General features: G+C 40.7%; 1 protein-coding gene across 2 annotated transcripts in view; it reads right to left on the bottom strand.

Moving 5' to 3' along the window:
• The window catches only part of ITPR1 (inositol 1,4,5-trisphosphate receptor type 1), a 170,947-nt gene that overhangs the window by 113,156 nt on the left and 43,985 nt on the right, over nucleotides 1-13,806 (bottom strand). For both annotated transcript variants that reach the window (XM_057422996.1, XM_057422997.1), the window contains exons 5-12: nucleotides 13,266-13,381; nucleotides 9,335-9,421; nucleotides 8,242-8,400; nucleotides 6,347-6,445; nucleotides 5,838-5,921; nucleotides 5,602-5,748; nucleotides 4,137-4,232; nucleotides 2,731-2,775 (exon numbers count right to left, since the gene is read on the bottom strand). In XM_057422996.1, coding sequence (XP_057278979.1) covers nucleotides 2,731-2,775; nucleotides 4,137-4,232; nucleotides 5,602-5,748; nucleotides 5,838-5,921; nucleotides 6,347-6,445; nucleotides 8,242-8,400; nucleotides 9,335-9,421; nucleotides 13,266-13,381 — 833 coding nt within the window. The remainder of the gene's footprint in view (nucleotides 1-2,730; nucleotides 2,776-4,136; nucleotides 4,233-5,601; nucleotides 5,749-5,837; nucleotides 5,922-6,346; nucleotides 6,446-8,241; nucleotides 8,401-9,334; nucleotides 9,422-13,265; nucleotides 13,382-13,806) is intronic.

The following is a 13,806-nucleotide window of genomic DNA, read 5'->3' as shown; positions in this document are numbered from 1 at the left end:
TATTTCTGGATCACAAAGACAATAAATCCTAAACCACAGAGGTTATGTCTTGCAGACAGTGCCAGAAGAGACTCAGAATGCCCCATTCACCCCACAGCACACTGTTTCAGATGACCCACATCTGCCAAGATCCCCACCCTGACACTACTAGCTCTGGAGATGTACTGGACATATTGCAATTATCACTCTTAAAGTAATTACGAGAGCTGCAAATATAAAACCCAGCAGCACTATGTACTAACAATCTTGCTGGGAAATAATCAACTTCAGCAGCAAAAATGGGACATCTATCACAGACAAAGAAAACAGAAAGCTAATCAACAAGTTAGATGTCTTGCTGTTCACACTACAACTCATGAGGCACTCAAACACAATAACATGCTACAAAGGCCATGGCATCAGAAGTATCTTTATTCCCAAAGCGGCAGCAAATTACCAGCCTCTCTTAGTAAAAATAAAGATACTAACATCAACTGAATAAAACTCTGAATTTTCAGATGAAAGGAAAAAGGGGTAGAAAAAATGAAGATAAATGGGAAAAGGAACAGCAACTTCCTCTAAAACCCTTCCTAGGGAACTACCAGTTATCACTAGTCAATAAAAAACTTGCTAACTGTCTGACACAACACAGGAGCCAGCTGTCCACATATAAACATCTGAATCCTAGGTGTAATTTTCAGAGTGATCAAGCAATTCATCAGCTTCTCTGTGATCATGGCACTGGTGGAAGGTTCAACACTCAATTCCAAGCCCTGGTGTAAAGCACTGCAATCCTTAAACATACGGAAAAGGTATCTAACATGACTTGTGCCTCAGGATACTCTGTAGTTAGCACATTTGCAGTCAATGAACTTGGCTGCAAAGTAGTGACATTTAAAGTCTGATTTTGCACATGGGAACAGGCAGCTAGCTGTATGGAACAGAAATACACATTGGGAGCGTGCCTTCAAGAAAAGAAGTAACTATACACCCAACAGAGTCCATCTGGAGGCTTTACACCAGGAAAATTCGCACACTTGGAATAAATTCTCCCCATTTCAGCTGTCTCCATCCCCACAGTAAGGCAGCTGCTCTATATTCACAATTTGTATTTCAGGAGACAACTGGTCAACTATTGCAAGTGTGGCAAAGCTGAAATGAGTTGTAATCAGAAAGCTAGAAACAGGGCAACTTAAGGAGAACTAAAACTACAACCTGAAAGCTGACAACAGCAGTCCCCTTGAACTTTGAAAGGTACTGGCTGGATCTTACCCATGCCCATTTAAACCCTATTCTTGTATGGTTCACTAAGGTAATAAGGAGAAAACAACAAACCACAGAGCTGTGCAAAGAAACCTGCTGCCTTGCAGACAGCTCACATTTGGATCAAGTTGGAGTTCGGATAAAGTTGGATAAAGCAGCCTACACCATCCTGTCACCAGTGAATGTTAAACGATGCAGTAATTTCACGTCAGACATGAATTATGTGCTCCTGTTCCTATCCTTTATGGTCTATTTTTGCCACCTAGTGGTAAAAGAGACAGAGCAGGAAAAATTCAGAGCAGCTCAGAAACCAGTGTGTTATCATTATTACTGCACTTATCAGGAGACATTAGCATATCACCCGGAGGATGGATGGCTACATGGAAGACCTCAACACTGATTAACTTTCAAAAAGTTAAGCCAACAGAATAGTTCAGTGTTGGATTTTCCCCACAGACAATAGCCTGGGACAGGGGAGCATTCAATTTTTCTGTATGCTTACTCAAGTCAAGCTCTCAGATCAGTGTTTGTTGCAAAATACCACCAAGAACTAATGGCATTAACAGCTCAATATCTGGGGGCAAGGATAAGTGTCGTAATGGCCAGGCTATAATGACAGATCCTTTTAGGAGAAATCCACACTGCAGGATTTCAAAGCGTCACAGTGCATTCATCTTTCAAAAATCAGGAGTAGTTCTTTTTCATATCCAAATGAAGCAAATCTTCCATAATACAGGATAAAACACCAAGAAAGTTGCGTAGGCTTTCAGTCAAATCCAACTAAAAGAACAGAATCTACAATGGAAAGCGCTGTTCCACCTTTATCTTTTTTCAACTACTGAAACAATGCCGTTTCCCTTTGACACCAAAGAGAAGCTTCTATTAACAAAAAGCATCAGCACACTCACTCTTGGACACAACACTTATTGAAAACAAGACTTGCTTTCACAGGAAAATCAGAAGAATGGCACTTAAATCATCCTGACCCTGCCATTCCTGCTCTCTAGACCCTTTATCTTGTCTTTCCTGTGACAAGCTAAAACGAGAGGGGGAATTAAGTTCTTAAACATGGAGGTCAGACAACTGACTGGCACAGCACTATGTGAACGTCCCATTACGGACACCTGCCATCTGGTGTCACCTAGATGAGCTTGCTTTGCAGACCTACTCAAGAGAGCGCTTCAAGAAAACAAAGTTTTAAGAAACAGGAAGACAGAAAAAGAGATGCTACAAAGAGGGGAGGTGAGGGGGTCCAGGTAACATATAAATTCAGTTCCAAGTGCTTTGCTCTTCACTAAAGCCTAACCCAGTTTTCAATATCCACTCCTTTGGACAGGCCTTAAAAGCCTTTAAGATCATTCTCATTCTTTCACAGTTTCTTCACTAGAAACAAAGCCTGGGCCATCTATGCACTGGCCAGGTAAATACCCGGGCCTGTGTCAAGCCCTCCTCTATCAGGGGCAAGATCATACTCTTGCCTATACTTACTGAGGATTGACACTCCAGGTCATCTTCCTCATAGTCAGGGTTTACCTGATGAAACAGAATCACAGGCACGTCAAAACTCTGACAGAGTGGGAAGCGGGAAACAACCTCAGCGCGCTCTAAACTTACTGTGTAAGAAATGCACTCTACTGCTACAGCACTACAGGCATGCAGAAAATACACTGTGCAAACCAATTCATCCCTTACCAGGCAGCTGTCTGCCCATAAAGTAAGCAGTTAAGTAATCTGCAAACATGCAGAAAGAATTACCTCGTTCAGGGTAACCACTAAAGGAGCAAAATGGGTAGAGAGTTGCCAAGTTTCAGGGCGGTTTTAAAATTCCCAAGTGAAAATTCCAATTAGGAATTTCTTGGTAGAAATCTTTTTGAACAAACTATTCTAACCACAGATCAGGTGAGCAATCTCCTATGGTATATTTTTGTATGATGCAAGACCACGATTTTGGTTTGGCCAATTAGCAAATGCAGGATTTACTGGAAAAGCTCTGTACTGGGTCCCCCTCTACTGAAAAGGCTTTGTCAGTGAGCATGTGACTAAACGCCATTTTTCCAATCTGCTTATAATACAAGTTGGATATTTAATCTGGACTTTTCCCACTCAAGCTCTCAGGTCAACAGCATGGACTGAGACAGCCCTTCTGCCCTGCTACACATTCTTTCATTCAGGACAGCTTTTACTTACAGAGGTTTATGTATTGGCATGTTGGTTTATCCATGCTTTGAAGTAAACAGAAGTAGTTTTAATAAACATTTACAAGTGTTAAGCAGCAAAACTCACAAAATTATAACCCTTAGCTTTATTTATTTATTTAAAATAAAGTATCTTTAAATCTTATTTCGATGAGGGAAAGATGTTCACTATGGAGATGTACACTATTCTGTGTTTGGACAGCTAAGCGTTACCTACAGTTCTTACAAGACTGGTCTGAAGTCTAACTACATTTCATTTTACACTCAGTTCAGCTCAGAAATCAATGATTCAAGGGAAACTAACAATAGTTGAATTCATTTTCCCCCAAAAGCTTTCAACCATTTACAATTTATTAATCTATTAATAAATACATTTTGATTCTACTGCCCATATGACAGAATACCATTTAGTGTCTATTCTGTGCAGAAGAAGAGTTACTGCCTCTCGAATTCATACAAAAAGTGAAATAAGCTCAAGACTACTCCTGTACCATGGTATTCTGTCACGTCTTTTTTGTCTTCCTCACTATGTTTAGCCTTCTAATTTTGTATTAATACTAAAAGGACCCAAACACCACTCTCCTCCCCTCCCCTGTGTCTATTTTTAGGGCAGGAAATGAAAGATTTTCAGAAGGTGCAAAAGGAAGAAAATACTGTGAAAAGGAAAGGCAGAGCTCCTGAGCAAGCCCCAACACCTACCTCTGCTGCCAGGTAGTGTCCAGTAGCAAGGTGTTTGAACCTGAAAAGGCTATTCCAGTACCCCGCACCACCACGACAGGGATCATGCTGTACCACCTACAAGAAAAGGGAAACCGCATTTATATTGTAAGTCAGTGACCTCCACTTCCAACTCGGCATTTACAGTATTTTATGTACAGGTAAGAGGAAACAAGGAGCTCCAAAAAAGATGAAACAACCTCCGATATGTGAACAACTCACAGTAAATACTTTGGGCTGGCTACAATTAGTTCAGTTTGACGAGTTATGAAGGATAACACTAAGATTATGGTGCAAGTTGGCAGAGAAGTAATTAGAGAAGGTGCTCTAGATGTGCATGTGCCTCGAAACAAGTTTCCTAAAGAAATATAACTACTCCTTTACCTTTTTTGGTATAGCTAATTTTTTACTTTCACCTTCTTGAAGTGGGTGAGGGAAGACACCTGGAAATATTTCAAATGCAATGTTGCTGTACAAAAGAATACAAAGGTATTTGTATTTACTCTCTAAGCTCTCCATTATCAACAGATGCCTCCAACATCAGATGAGCTGTTACTTCGTATCAGCTACTCTATGGCTGCACCCCTTTCCTTAGGGGAAACTCAGCGCAGCTGAGTTGGGAAAGGACTATCTTACTTCTGCCTCACATGCATAACCAGGTCAGTGCATAACTGGGTAAATGGAAGACCAGTGGATACCCAGTGGAAAATGTGGACAGTAACCACAGAAGCTACCGTTGTGCTCTAACTTGTCAAAATAATGAAAATGATAGGTAGGCTTTACATTCAAATATGGGAGAAGCCGTGTACCAAAGCAGACACTTCTGGAAAAAGAACATGAAAAACATCTATCCACCATTCCAATTAATTTTACAATTCTCACATGCAGTTTGCATGGTAAGCACTTAATCATAGAACTCTTGTAACACCAATAGATTGAGGCTATTTTAAGAAGCAAGTGATGTCCAAGGTCACTATTTAAAAGCCAAGTAAAGAAAAAAGATAATTCAGACGAGCAACACATAGGGACTAGCAAAGGCTTGCGATCTCCCATCAAATGAGGATATGCATAATCGCATTATTCACACCAAAAATAGCGTGTTCGGTACACTCAGCAGGACAGCTGAAATTATTAGCTGCTATTACACTTTAGTGACTGGTAAGAAAATAACTTCACAGATATTTCTTTGTCTCCTTTTTCTGAATTGTCAGGAACCTGAATTTGAGAGTGATCTACTGCATCACCAGAGATCAGAACTCCATTTTGATTTTGCACAGAAAGCACCACAGTAAGCAAAGGCATTTCAAGGTTAAACTTCTAACACCAGGAAGACTTTTACCTTAAAAAAAAGAAAAGAAAAAGAAAAAGAAATCCAGGTACACTGTTTTTAAACAGAAAGAGTCATTGTTCCTATAAAGCCACCTACAGCTTGGGTTACAATTCTTACCTCTACCTCCCACAGGGCTTTTGAACTGGTTGCAGATGTGGCTGACTGCCTCCCCGTCGTTCTCAGGAAGACATGCTGCTTCTTCCTATGCTCATCGCAAGTCAGGAACTTCTCCTGTTCTGCATGAAACAGTCTCACCACATCCCCCTGTCAAAGACCAGACAGCCATCATCAGTACAGAGGTACATCAGTACATCAGCAAACAAGCTACAAGTAACTAGAGTTTGGAGTCTTACCCCTTTGAGAATATCATCTTTGTTATCACTCCATTTCATGAAGAGGACTATTTTCCAGCTTGTATTGCAGTTCACAGAGTTGACCTAAAAGGAGAACCAAAACCATTATTCCCACTGTCTCAGACTTAGGACAAGATACTGCCACAGACTACTACTTCCTGTTGCATTACCTGAGAGGGAAAAGTCCTTTCTGTATTTACTCCAGAACAAGTAACTACAGAGTCGACTTGTTAGGAAGTCACTTGCTACGCATCATTATGCTGTAACTTTTGATTTTGAAGGAAAATCTTAGCTAGTCAAGCAAAATAAATCAAACTCAAGCCTCCGTCCAACACACAACAGGTACGAGAAAAGTCTGCTAGCTCTGTTAAGCTGCTGATCAACAAGATTCCCAAACAATGCCACAGGTACAGACCTACTTGCTGATTTGTACAACACAAATCTAAGCAGCTTAGTTGAAACATACAGAGGTTTGTGCAGCTGCTCCAGCTGTGTCAGCCTGCCCTTACCTCATTGCACCCTGGATTATCGACAAGCTGATGACTACTGGCGTGGAGAGGCTGGCCGGCGTTGACAGGATTCAGGACTACTTTGTCTCCAATGACAACCTGTAGATAAGTGCAGCATTAGACAGAAATCTGCACCCTGAGACAGTGCTTTTTCTCTCCTTTTTTAATGGGAGTGATGGCAGGAAATCACCTTCTTGCAGTCTGGAGAGATGCCAGGCTTGAGTATGAAAACCAGGATTCTGTTTGCTTCAGAATTTAGCTCACCATACTCAGTCATTCAGACAGAAAAAGAAAACCCATACTATTGGACCTGGAGACTTTCAGAAGAAACACAGACTGCAATTCTGGTAACTAACCTATGTGCTGCTTTCCATGAACTTGCTTCATTGGTTAACATTTAATAAATAATTCCTATAGAAAAGGTCAGCCAAAACTCTTCCTCCTCCAAGATGCACTTTCACCTGTAAACTCAGATTATTGACCAAGCTGGGAAGACAAATGCATTTTATTCTGGACAATAAAGATCCTGTTCTTCCCTTCTTCTAGGACAAAGTCTAAAATCAAAAAGCCTTTTTGAGTATTGAAAAGAACTATTCTTAGTAATAACATGTCTGAGAACTGGTGCAATTGAAAAGCACTTGGGGCCACTAAGACTGCACTGCCCTGTGGCTTTGGCTTCACCATGTGTGTGAATGTGCCTGTAGAAAAAGAACAGTCACATCATAACATATCAAAACATTGACACCTCACTTGGAGTACTGTGTGCAGTTCTGGTGTCCTCAACATAAAAAGGACATGGAACTGTTGGAACAAGTCCAGAGGAGGCCACGAGGATGATCAGGGGACTGGAGCACCTCCCGTATGAAGACAGGCTGAGGAGGTTGGGGCTGCTCAGCCTGGAGAAGAGAAGGCTGCGTGGAGACCTCACAGCAGCCTTCCACTGTCTGAAGCGGGGCTACAAGGATGCTGGAGAGGGACTCTTCGCTAGGGACTGTAGTGACAGAACAAGGGGTAATGGGTTCAAACTTAAACAGGGGAAGTTTAGATTGGATCTAAGGAAGAAGTTCTTTACTGTGAGGGTGGTGAGGCACTGGAATTGGTTGCCCAGGGAGGTTGTGAATGCTCCATCCCTGGCAGTGGTCAAAGCCAGGCTGGACAGAGCCTTGGGTGATCTGGTTTAGTGTGAGGTGTCCCTGCCCATGGCAGGGGGGTTGGAACCGGATGATCTTAAGGTCCTTTCCAACCCAAACTATTCTATGATTCTGTGATTCTATATGGGGCTAGTCTACAGGATAAATTATTCCTGCTTGATGAAGTCTGGTACACCTAGGTGCCAAATATATACCTGGATTATAGCACACATAGAGGCTTATTACCTCCTGGTTTTAGGTAAATAGTATACTCAAGTGACTCAGATTTTATAAAATGGAGATTAAGAGATTAAAATGGTAATGCATTTAATTTGGAACTGATTATTTTACATGTTTCCCATGAACAGGACCATTTAACCTCATCATTACTTCATTCCTCATATACAAATTGAGGATGTATTTTCATTCCAATCTGAGAACACTAAAACCCAAGATGCCAATTATTTGTTCCAAATCAACTGAAGGAACTCAACATTTCCTACCATTTTGCACTGGACAAGAATTGTGAAAGGATAGCATAATTAGGTCCCTTACTCCCTCCAACGTTAAATCATTCCACGTTTCCAAAATACAAGTTACCATAGCAATTTTCCTCCCCCTCATGACAGCATAGGAAAAAGGTTGTTCCTGCATCATCATGCGGTAGCTCTGTGCATTTCATTAATTGCAAGACAGGCCTCCTGAAACGAGCTTTGCCAAGCTGTGCACAAAGCAGCATGTGAAGATATTCCCCTCCGCACTTACACTGTCTCCAATGGAACGCAGTTTGTAGAAGGGCTGTATGTAGAACCAGGAACCTTCATTTCCAGCTTCATCCAAGGTCACCCTCATAGCATTCTTCTCTAGCAGAGCTGGAAGCCTCTTATTTACTGTTAAGTATTTGTTACTTTTTAAGTGAAGCAGCTAGAATAAGAATTAGAGTTCAGTTCTAAGAATGCTCATTTTTCCTCCCCGTAATTAATAGAGAGCAAAAGATAATGAGAATACTACACAGGAATTAAAATAAAGACTAGAATATATAAAAATACTTATGAATTCTGGCACAATTTCACTTACACTTCTTTCAGTAGTATACAGTCCTACAGCACAAAACACCTTCAGCTAATCCAACTGTCCCTTCTGCAGCAAGTGATAAACACTTAGAAATGCCCTCATCACTTTATGACAGCCTGCTCAAAATCCCAGGATCAAAAGTTGCAAAATGCTGGGGACTAAGTGGTTTTCCCTGGTACAAAGAGGGTGGTGGGAAGTAAAGCTGCCCTTATCTTGCTTTGCTCTGTCTCATTTCACAGACAACATGAACTGCTTCTTTGAAGACTCTCCCCCAAGCATCACATTCTTCTACCATCAGATGTGTACCACCTTGCAGACTGCACACCACCAGCATGGGTACGTATACTGCAACAGGTCACATCCCAGCTCCCAACCTACCCAGCTCCAACAAGCTGTTTTTCAGTTCCAGGTAAAATTAACAGACAAGTACTTTTGTATAGAAAATCACTTTTTAATGCCTTCTGACTCTGATAAATATTAACAGAACATATGGGAATTATGGGAAAATACAGGTAAAAATTTATCACAGCTCTTGATAGTATTGATGTTGGTAGTCCAATCAAAAAAGGATATTATTATTATTATTGTTATTATATATCTTTCATCATTAAAAGTACTTAAAAGTACTCCTGTAAAGTTCTCCTTTACAGGATCCCAATTCAGAACACTGCTAGTACCTTGCAAAACTAGACTCTTGTCCACGAATTACAGAAATTTGAAGTCACATTGAACAGAAGAGTTTGATCAAAATCCTGCACGGCTTGCAAAGATGTTCACAGCCTACCTGGATAACATTGCCATACTGGATGACTGTTCCCAACAGCTTTCTGTTTTCAGTTTCATTCTGTTTCTTTTCCAAATCTGCCGCATGCTGAAATTAAAGAAGAATAAGTCAATTGCTGACTGTTTTGTAAAAAGAGTGGCCAAAGACCCAAGGTTAAGAGTATTTCAAAGAACTGGAGAAATGGTGAGCATCTGAAACAGTGCAATCTCCTTCTTTCAACAGCATAATTTCCAATTCCCTTTTTCAGTTGTTCAGAAAGAGAGACAAACACCGTTTCAGCAACCCATAATTGCACAGAATTGTTTAGATTAGAAAAGACCTTTAAGATCATCGAGCCCAACTTTTAACCCAGCACTGCCAAGTTCACCACTAAGCCATGTCCCTGAGTGCCACATCTACACATCTTTAAATACCTCCAGGGGTGGTGACTCCACCACTTTGCTGGGCAGCCTGCTCCAATGCTTGACGACCCTCTCAGGAAAGACATTTTTCCTAATACCAAATCTAAAAAAATCCCCTGGCACCACTTGAGGCCATTTCCTCTTGTCCTATAGCTTGTTACTTGGGAGAAGAGACCAACCGCCACCTTGCTCCATCCCCCTTTCAGGTAGTTGTAGATGGTGATAAGGTCCCCTCAAGCCTCTTTTTCTGCAGGCTGAACCCCACTTTCCTCAGCTGCTCCTCTTCAGACTTGTGCTCCAAACCCTCCACCAGCACTATTGCCCTTCTCTGGACACACTACAGTACCTCCCTGTCCTCTCCAACAGGACAGAAAACCAGCCATGAGAAGACAATACGACATATATGGGAGGAGGTGAAGAGAGATGGGTAACAACTCAAGCCAGGAAGTTCATATACCTTTCTACAGACTTCTGTGCAAATTGAAAGGAAAGGACCACAACTTTGGCTCTTTATTTTACTTTGCCAACACAGGCCCCAACTGTTCTCCAGCCTGTCTTTTTATGGCAACTCTAATCATCTTCACCATGCAGCAGGATTATTTATAAGACATTAATAAATGCCCACTGCAGCTCTGAGCACTTGAGTTCCCAACCTCCAGCACCACATAGCTTGTACTTCATGAGGCTGAAGGATACTCCGTGCTACTAGAGACTGGCTGTGAAGATGCAGCTGAGCATTTCTGTACAACACTAATACAGTAAAAAAATGGAAAGCCCTTGCAAAATTGAATAATCATAAGGATACATTGTTCTATTTAATAACTTCATTTCTAACTGGCCTCTTGCACTTCGCTTTGTTTTCTACAAGTGAGCTATTTCACCCTGGCTGTTTGTAAGCTATTTCATTTTGTGAAGAAACTCTCCCTTAACATGAAAAATTACTTTTTTAATAAAAAATAAATCAGTAAAACTATTTTCTTTAACTGGCATCTGGTGGTAGAGAGTAATGTAAAACTAGACTTTTTAGGAGCCTAAGCATCAAGGTTTCTGGTTTGGTTCTCAGATCTCAAGGACAAAAGTAGGTCCAGTTTTCTGCTGGAAAAAGGAAAAGTGCCCGCAGTTCCTAACTGCAGTAAGATAAAGTAATAGTAACACAGGAAAAAGTTCAGCTACTGCAAAGGAAGAGCATCTGTATAATGTTACAAAATTTCATCATCCTCAGCTTACGTAAAACATGCTATTTTTGGAAGTTGTGCTAGGTAGGACAGTTGGCTCTGACTCTGAGAGAACCTGGAATACAGCTGCTCATGCACATTCAAAAATACATTCAGAAACACAATGCCACATGATTTGCTCTTTATTACTGAAATACAACTCTTCTTTTGCTTGATTTCAAAGTATTCTGTCAAGAAAGGGTTTCTTCAAGACACTAGGGCCCCTCTCAACGGCAAGCACAGACTTCTCTGCCTGCACTGGATTGGGTGCCACATTTATTGCAAATAAAGAAAATAGCGTATTCTGCAAAAATATGATTAAAACTTTGGATGCATTTCAAAAGCACACACCAAAACTGACAATCGTTCACGACAGAATCATTTTCTCTGGCCACTAGATGTCAGCTTCTCAACCAGCACCAATTCTTGATACCAAAGAAAGACAAGTGTCCCACATTTTAAATCCCTTAAATGGCATTAACTTAAAATAACCTGACCTCAGCACTGAGCGCTCCATAGCAGACAATAAATTCAACCAGCAGACAAACAGAAGCCAAAAAAGGCAAGTGATGATGAATACATGTTGCATCATCAATTTTGTTAGGAGTGACGTGCACCGACAAAGACATCTGATCACAGATGTAACAAATGTACACGCATCTCAGGGCATGTCCCCCCCCAGCAACACACAAACTAAATGCAGGGTGTTTCAGTGTATTGCATGTCTGACAAATGACAGCATGACACATGACACAGAAAAAGAAGTTATGATAGATGAGTGATATACATGGGACCAAATCAGTTTAAAGCTGTGCATGAGCCTCAGGTCACTGAAGGCCTGATTTGGCACATGATATAGGAAGGATCCAAAGTGATGCAGATTAGATAATCTTCAATAACACTGTAGAATCCTTTCACCAAATCAAGCAAGCAGTTCATGCATGGTGGCACATTTCTGTACAAACATCATTTGGCTGGGGCTAAATACTGGAAAAATCACATCCTGTATTTCCATGTGCATCCCACCACCACCCGGTAAAGTGTCAGATGAATAGGAACCCAAATACCTGAACTGGCATGTACTGAGGAAACAACTTTAAATTACATTCAAATGCAGGGCAATCACAAAGTACTTTTCTTCTATGTGATGTAGTATTTAGACCATAATTTTTCTTAAAATCCATTAACTCACACAAAACCCACAGTCATAAACTCTCCTCTTCCCCTATACACCAGAAAAACCAAACCCAGAATCCCCTGTTCCTTAAAGCCTGCTGCCATGGTCTGCTTCTCTTATCATCATTAACAGGGCAGAAGAAATGCAGCTCAAGTGAGGGACTTTTGTGCTACAGCCAGCACCAAAATAGCTTTCTCCTTGTTAAATTAATACTTCTAGGTTATAAAATTATGTTTTCAGCAGCAAAATGAGTCAAACAGCCAGCCTTTGTGAAATGCAGGAGCAAGGCAGCCATATGGCAATCAGCAAATGACACTCTCCTACAGGGCCATTTCATATTTCAGTCTACAATGAACTTAATATAGGCTTAAAGAAACTAAAAATATTTAGAATTGTAATTTTGACATGAAGTATTCTAGCTATGTAATTTTAACATAAACATGGAGTTTATTTAACTCTAAATTCAACAGATGGTATTTAAGTTAAGCTGGCTTTTTTTTATATAGGAATTCTAAAAACAGCAATCAACTGCTTTACTGGGTTTTCAACTGCTGAATGTCAACATTTTACACAGAAAATATTAAATACTACAAGCTAATAAGGAAGGAGAGGCTGTCTGGCCTTATAATTACTCATAATTACCCATCAACCTTTACATGTATTAACAGCAGCTATGTTTGTTTGTGGAATCCCTATAGAGTTATCAGACTGGTAGCTCAGATGGTATCTACCAGCCCAACTAACTCCCATGAGTTTAGATGTCAAGATGCAATGTCTCAGAATCTTCTACTCCATATAATTGTTTGCAGGGTCCTCTTATTATGCTGTTACCACCCAAAGTGCCCACATACAGCACTACTACAATTAGCCCAGGTTAATGACAAAAGCTTAAATGGTTACCACAACTTTAACCCAGTATCGTAAATACTGGTACTGGGAAACACAGACCTTGAACAGCATGTTGTCATAAATCAAAGTTAGATCTCGGTGAACGTTTCAGAAGGAGTCCTGTATATGGATTTCTATATACCTTCTCAGTGTCTCCTGGTTAACTGCATCAAGTTGATTGGAAACACATATTTAAAGCAATATGGGCGAGAGTGTTGATTATCAAAAGGAGCCTAAACATGAATACTCACATGCAGTTTGTTGAGTAGCACGGCATCTGTGGTGCTGTTAGCTCCTGGCTTTGCTGCTTTCCAGAACTGCTTTTGAGCGGAGTACCGGTTCATGGGACATAGTTTGAACAGGCAATCTATAAAAACAGATGAAATAAACACAAAGATTGCTTCAAGCATTTGTAATTATCTGGATTTGTGCTGCTAACATTGTCCAAGGAACCAGCAGCAAGGAAAGCTTTATAAACAAACTCCAAAAAGCTCTTAATCAGACAAATGCTTTTTTGAGCACCAGGAATGTTGCCCCATGAATGATAAAAATTAACTGTTGCTGCCAAACATCTGATGCAAGACAAGAGAATTTATAACTTGTCCCAGTCAAAATCGGTACCATACTAAAATGGTCACAGCGTTCCAATGCTTTCCCAGGAAAACAGATTTGTTCTGCACACTTTCAGCTTGTAGTTTCTGGATTTTAGCAGGCATACTACTGTACACAACTCATGTTTGGGGGGGGGGGGGGGGGAGAGGGTGTGCTTTTGGGGATTTCTGTTGTTTGTTG

Source organism: Pezoporus wallicus, unplaced genomic scaffold, assembly GCF_028554395.1.
Source record: "Pezoporus wallicus isolate ANWC-B61680 ecotype Strahan unplaced genomic scaffold, APGP_CSIRO_Pwel_v1 contig_7073, whole genome shotgun sequence".
In the NCBI taxonomy this organism is placed as follows: domain Eukaryota; kingdom Metazoa; phylum Chordata; class Aves; order Psittaciformes; family Psittacidae; genus Pezoporus; species Pezoporus wallicus.
This window is presented reverse-complemented; position numbering and strand designations above follow the sequence as displayed.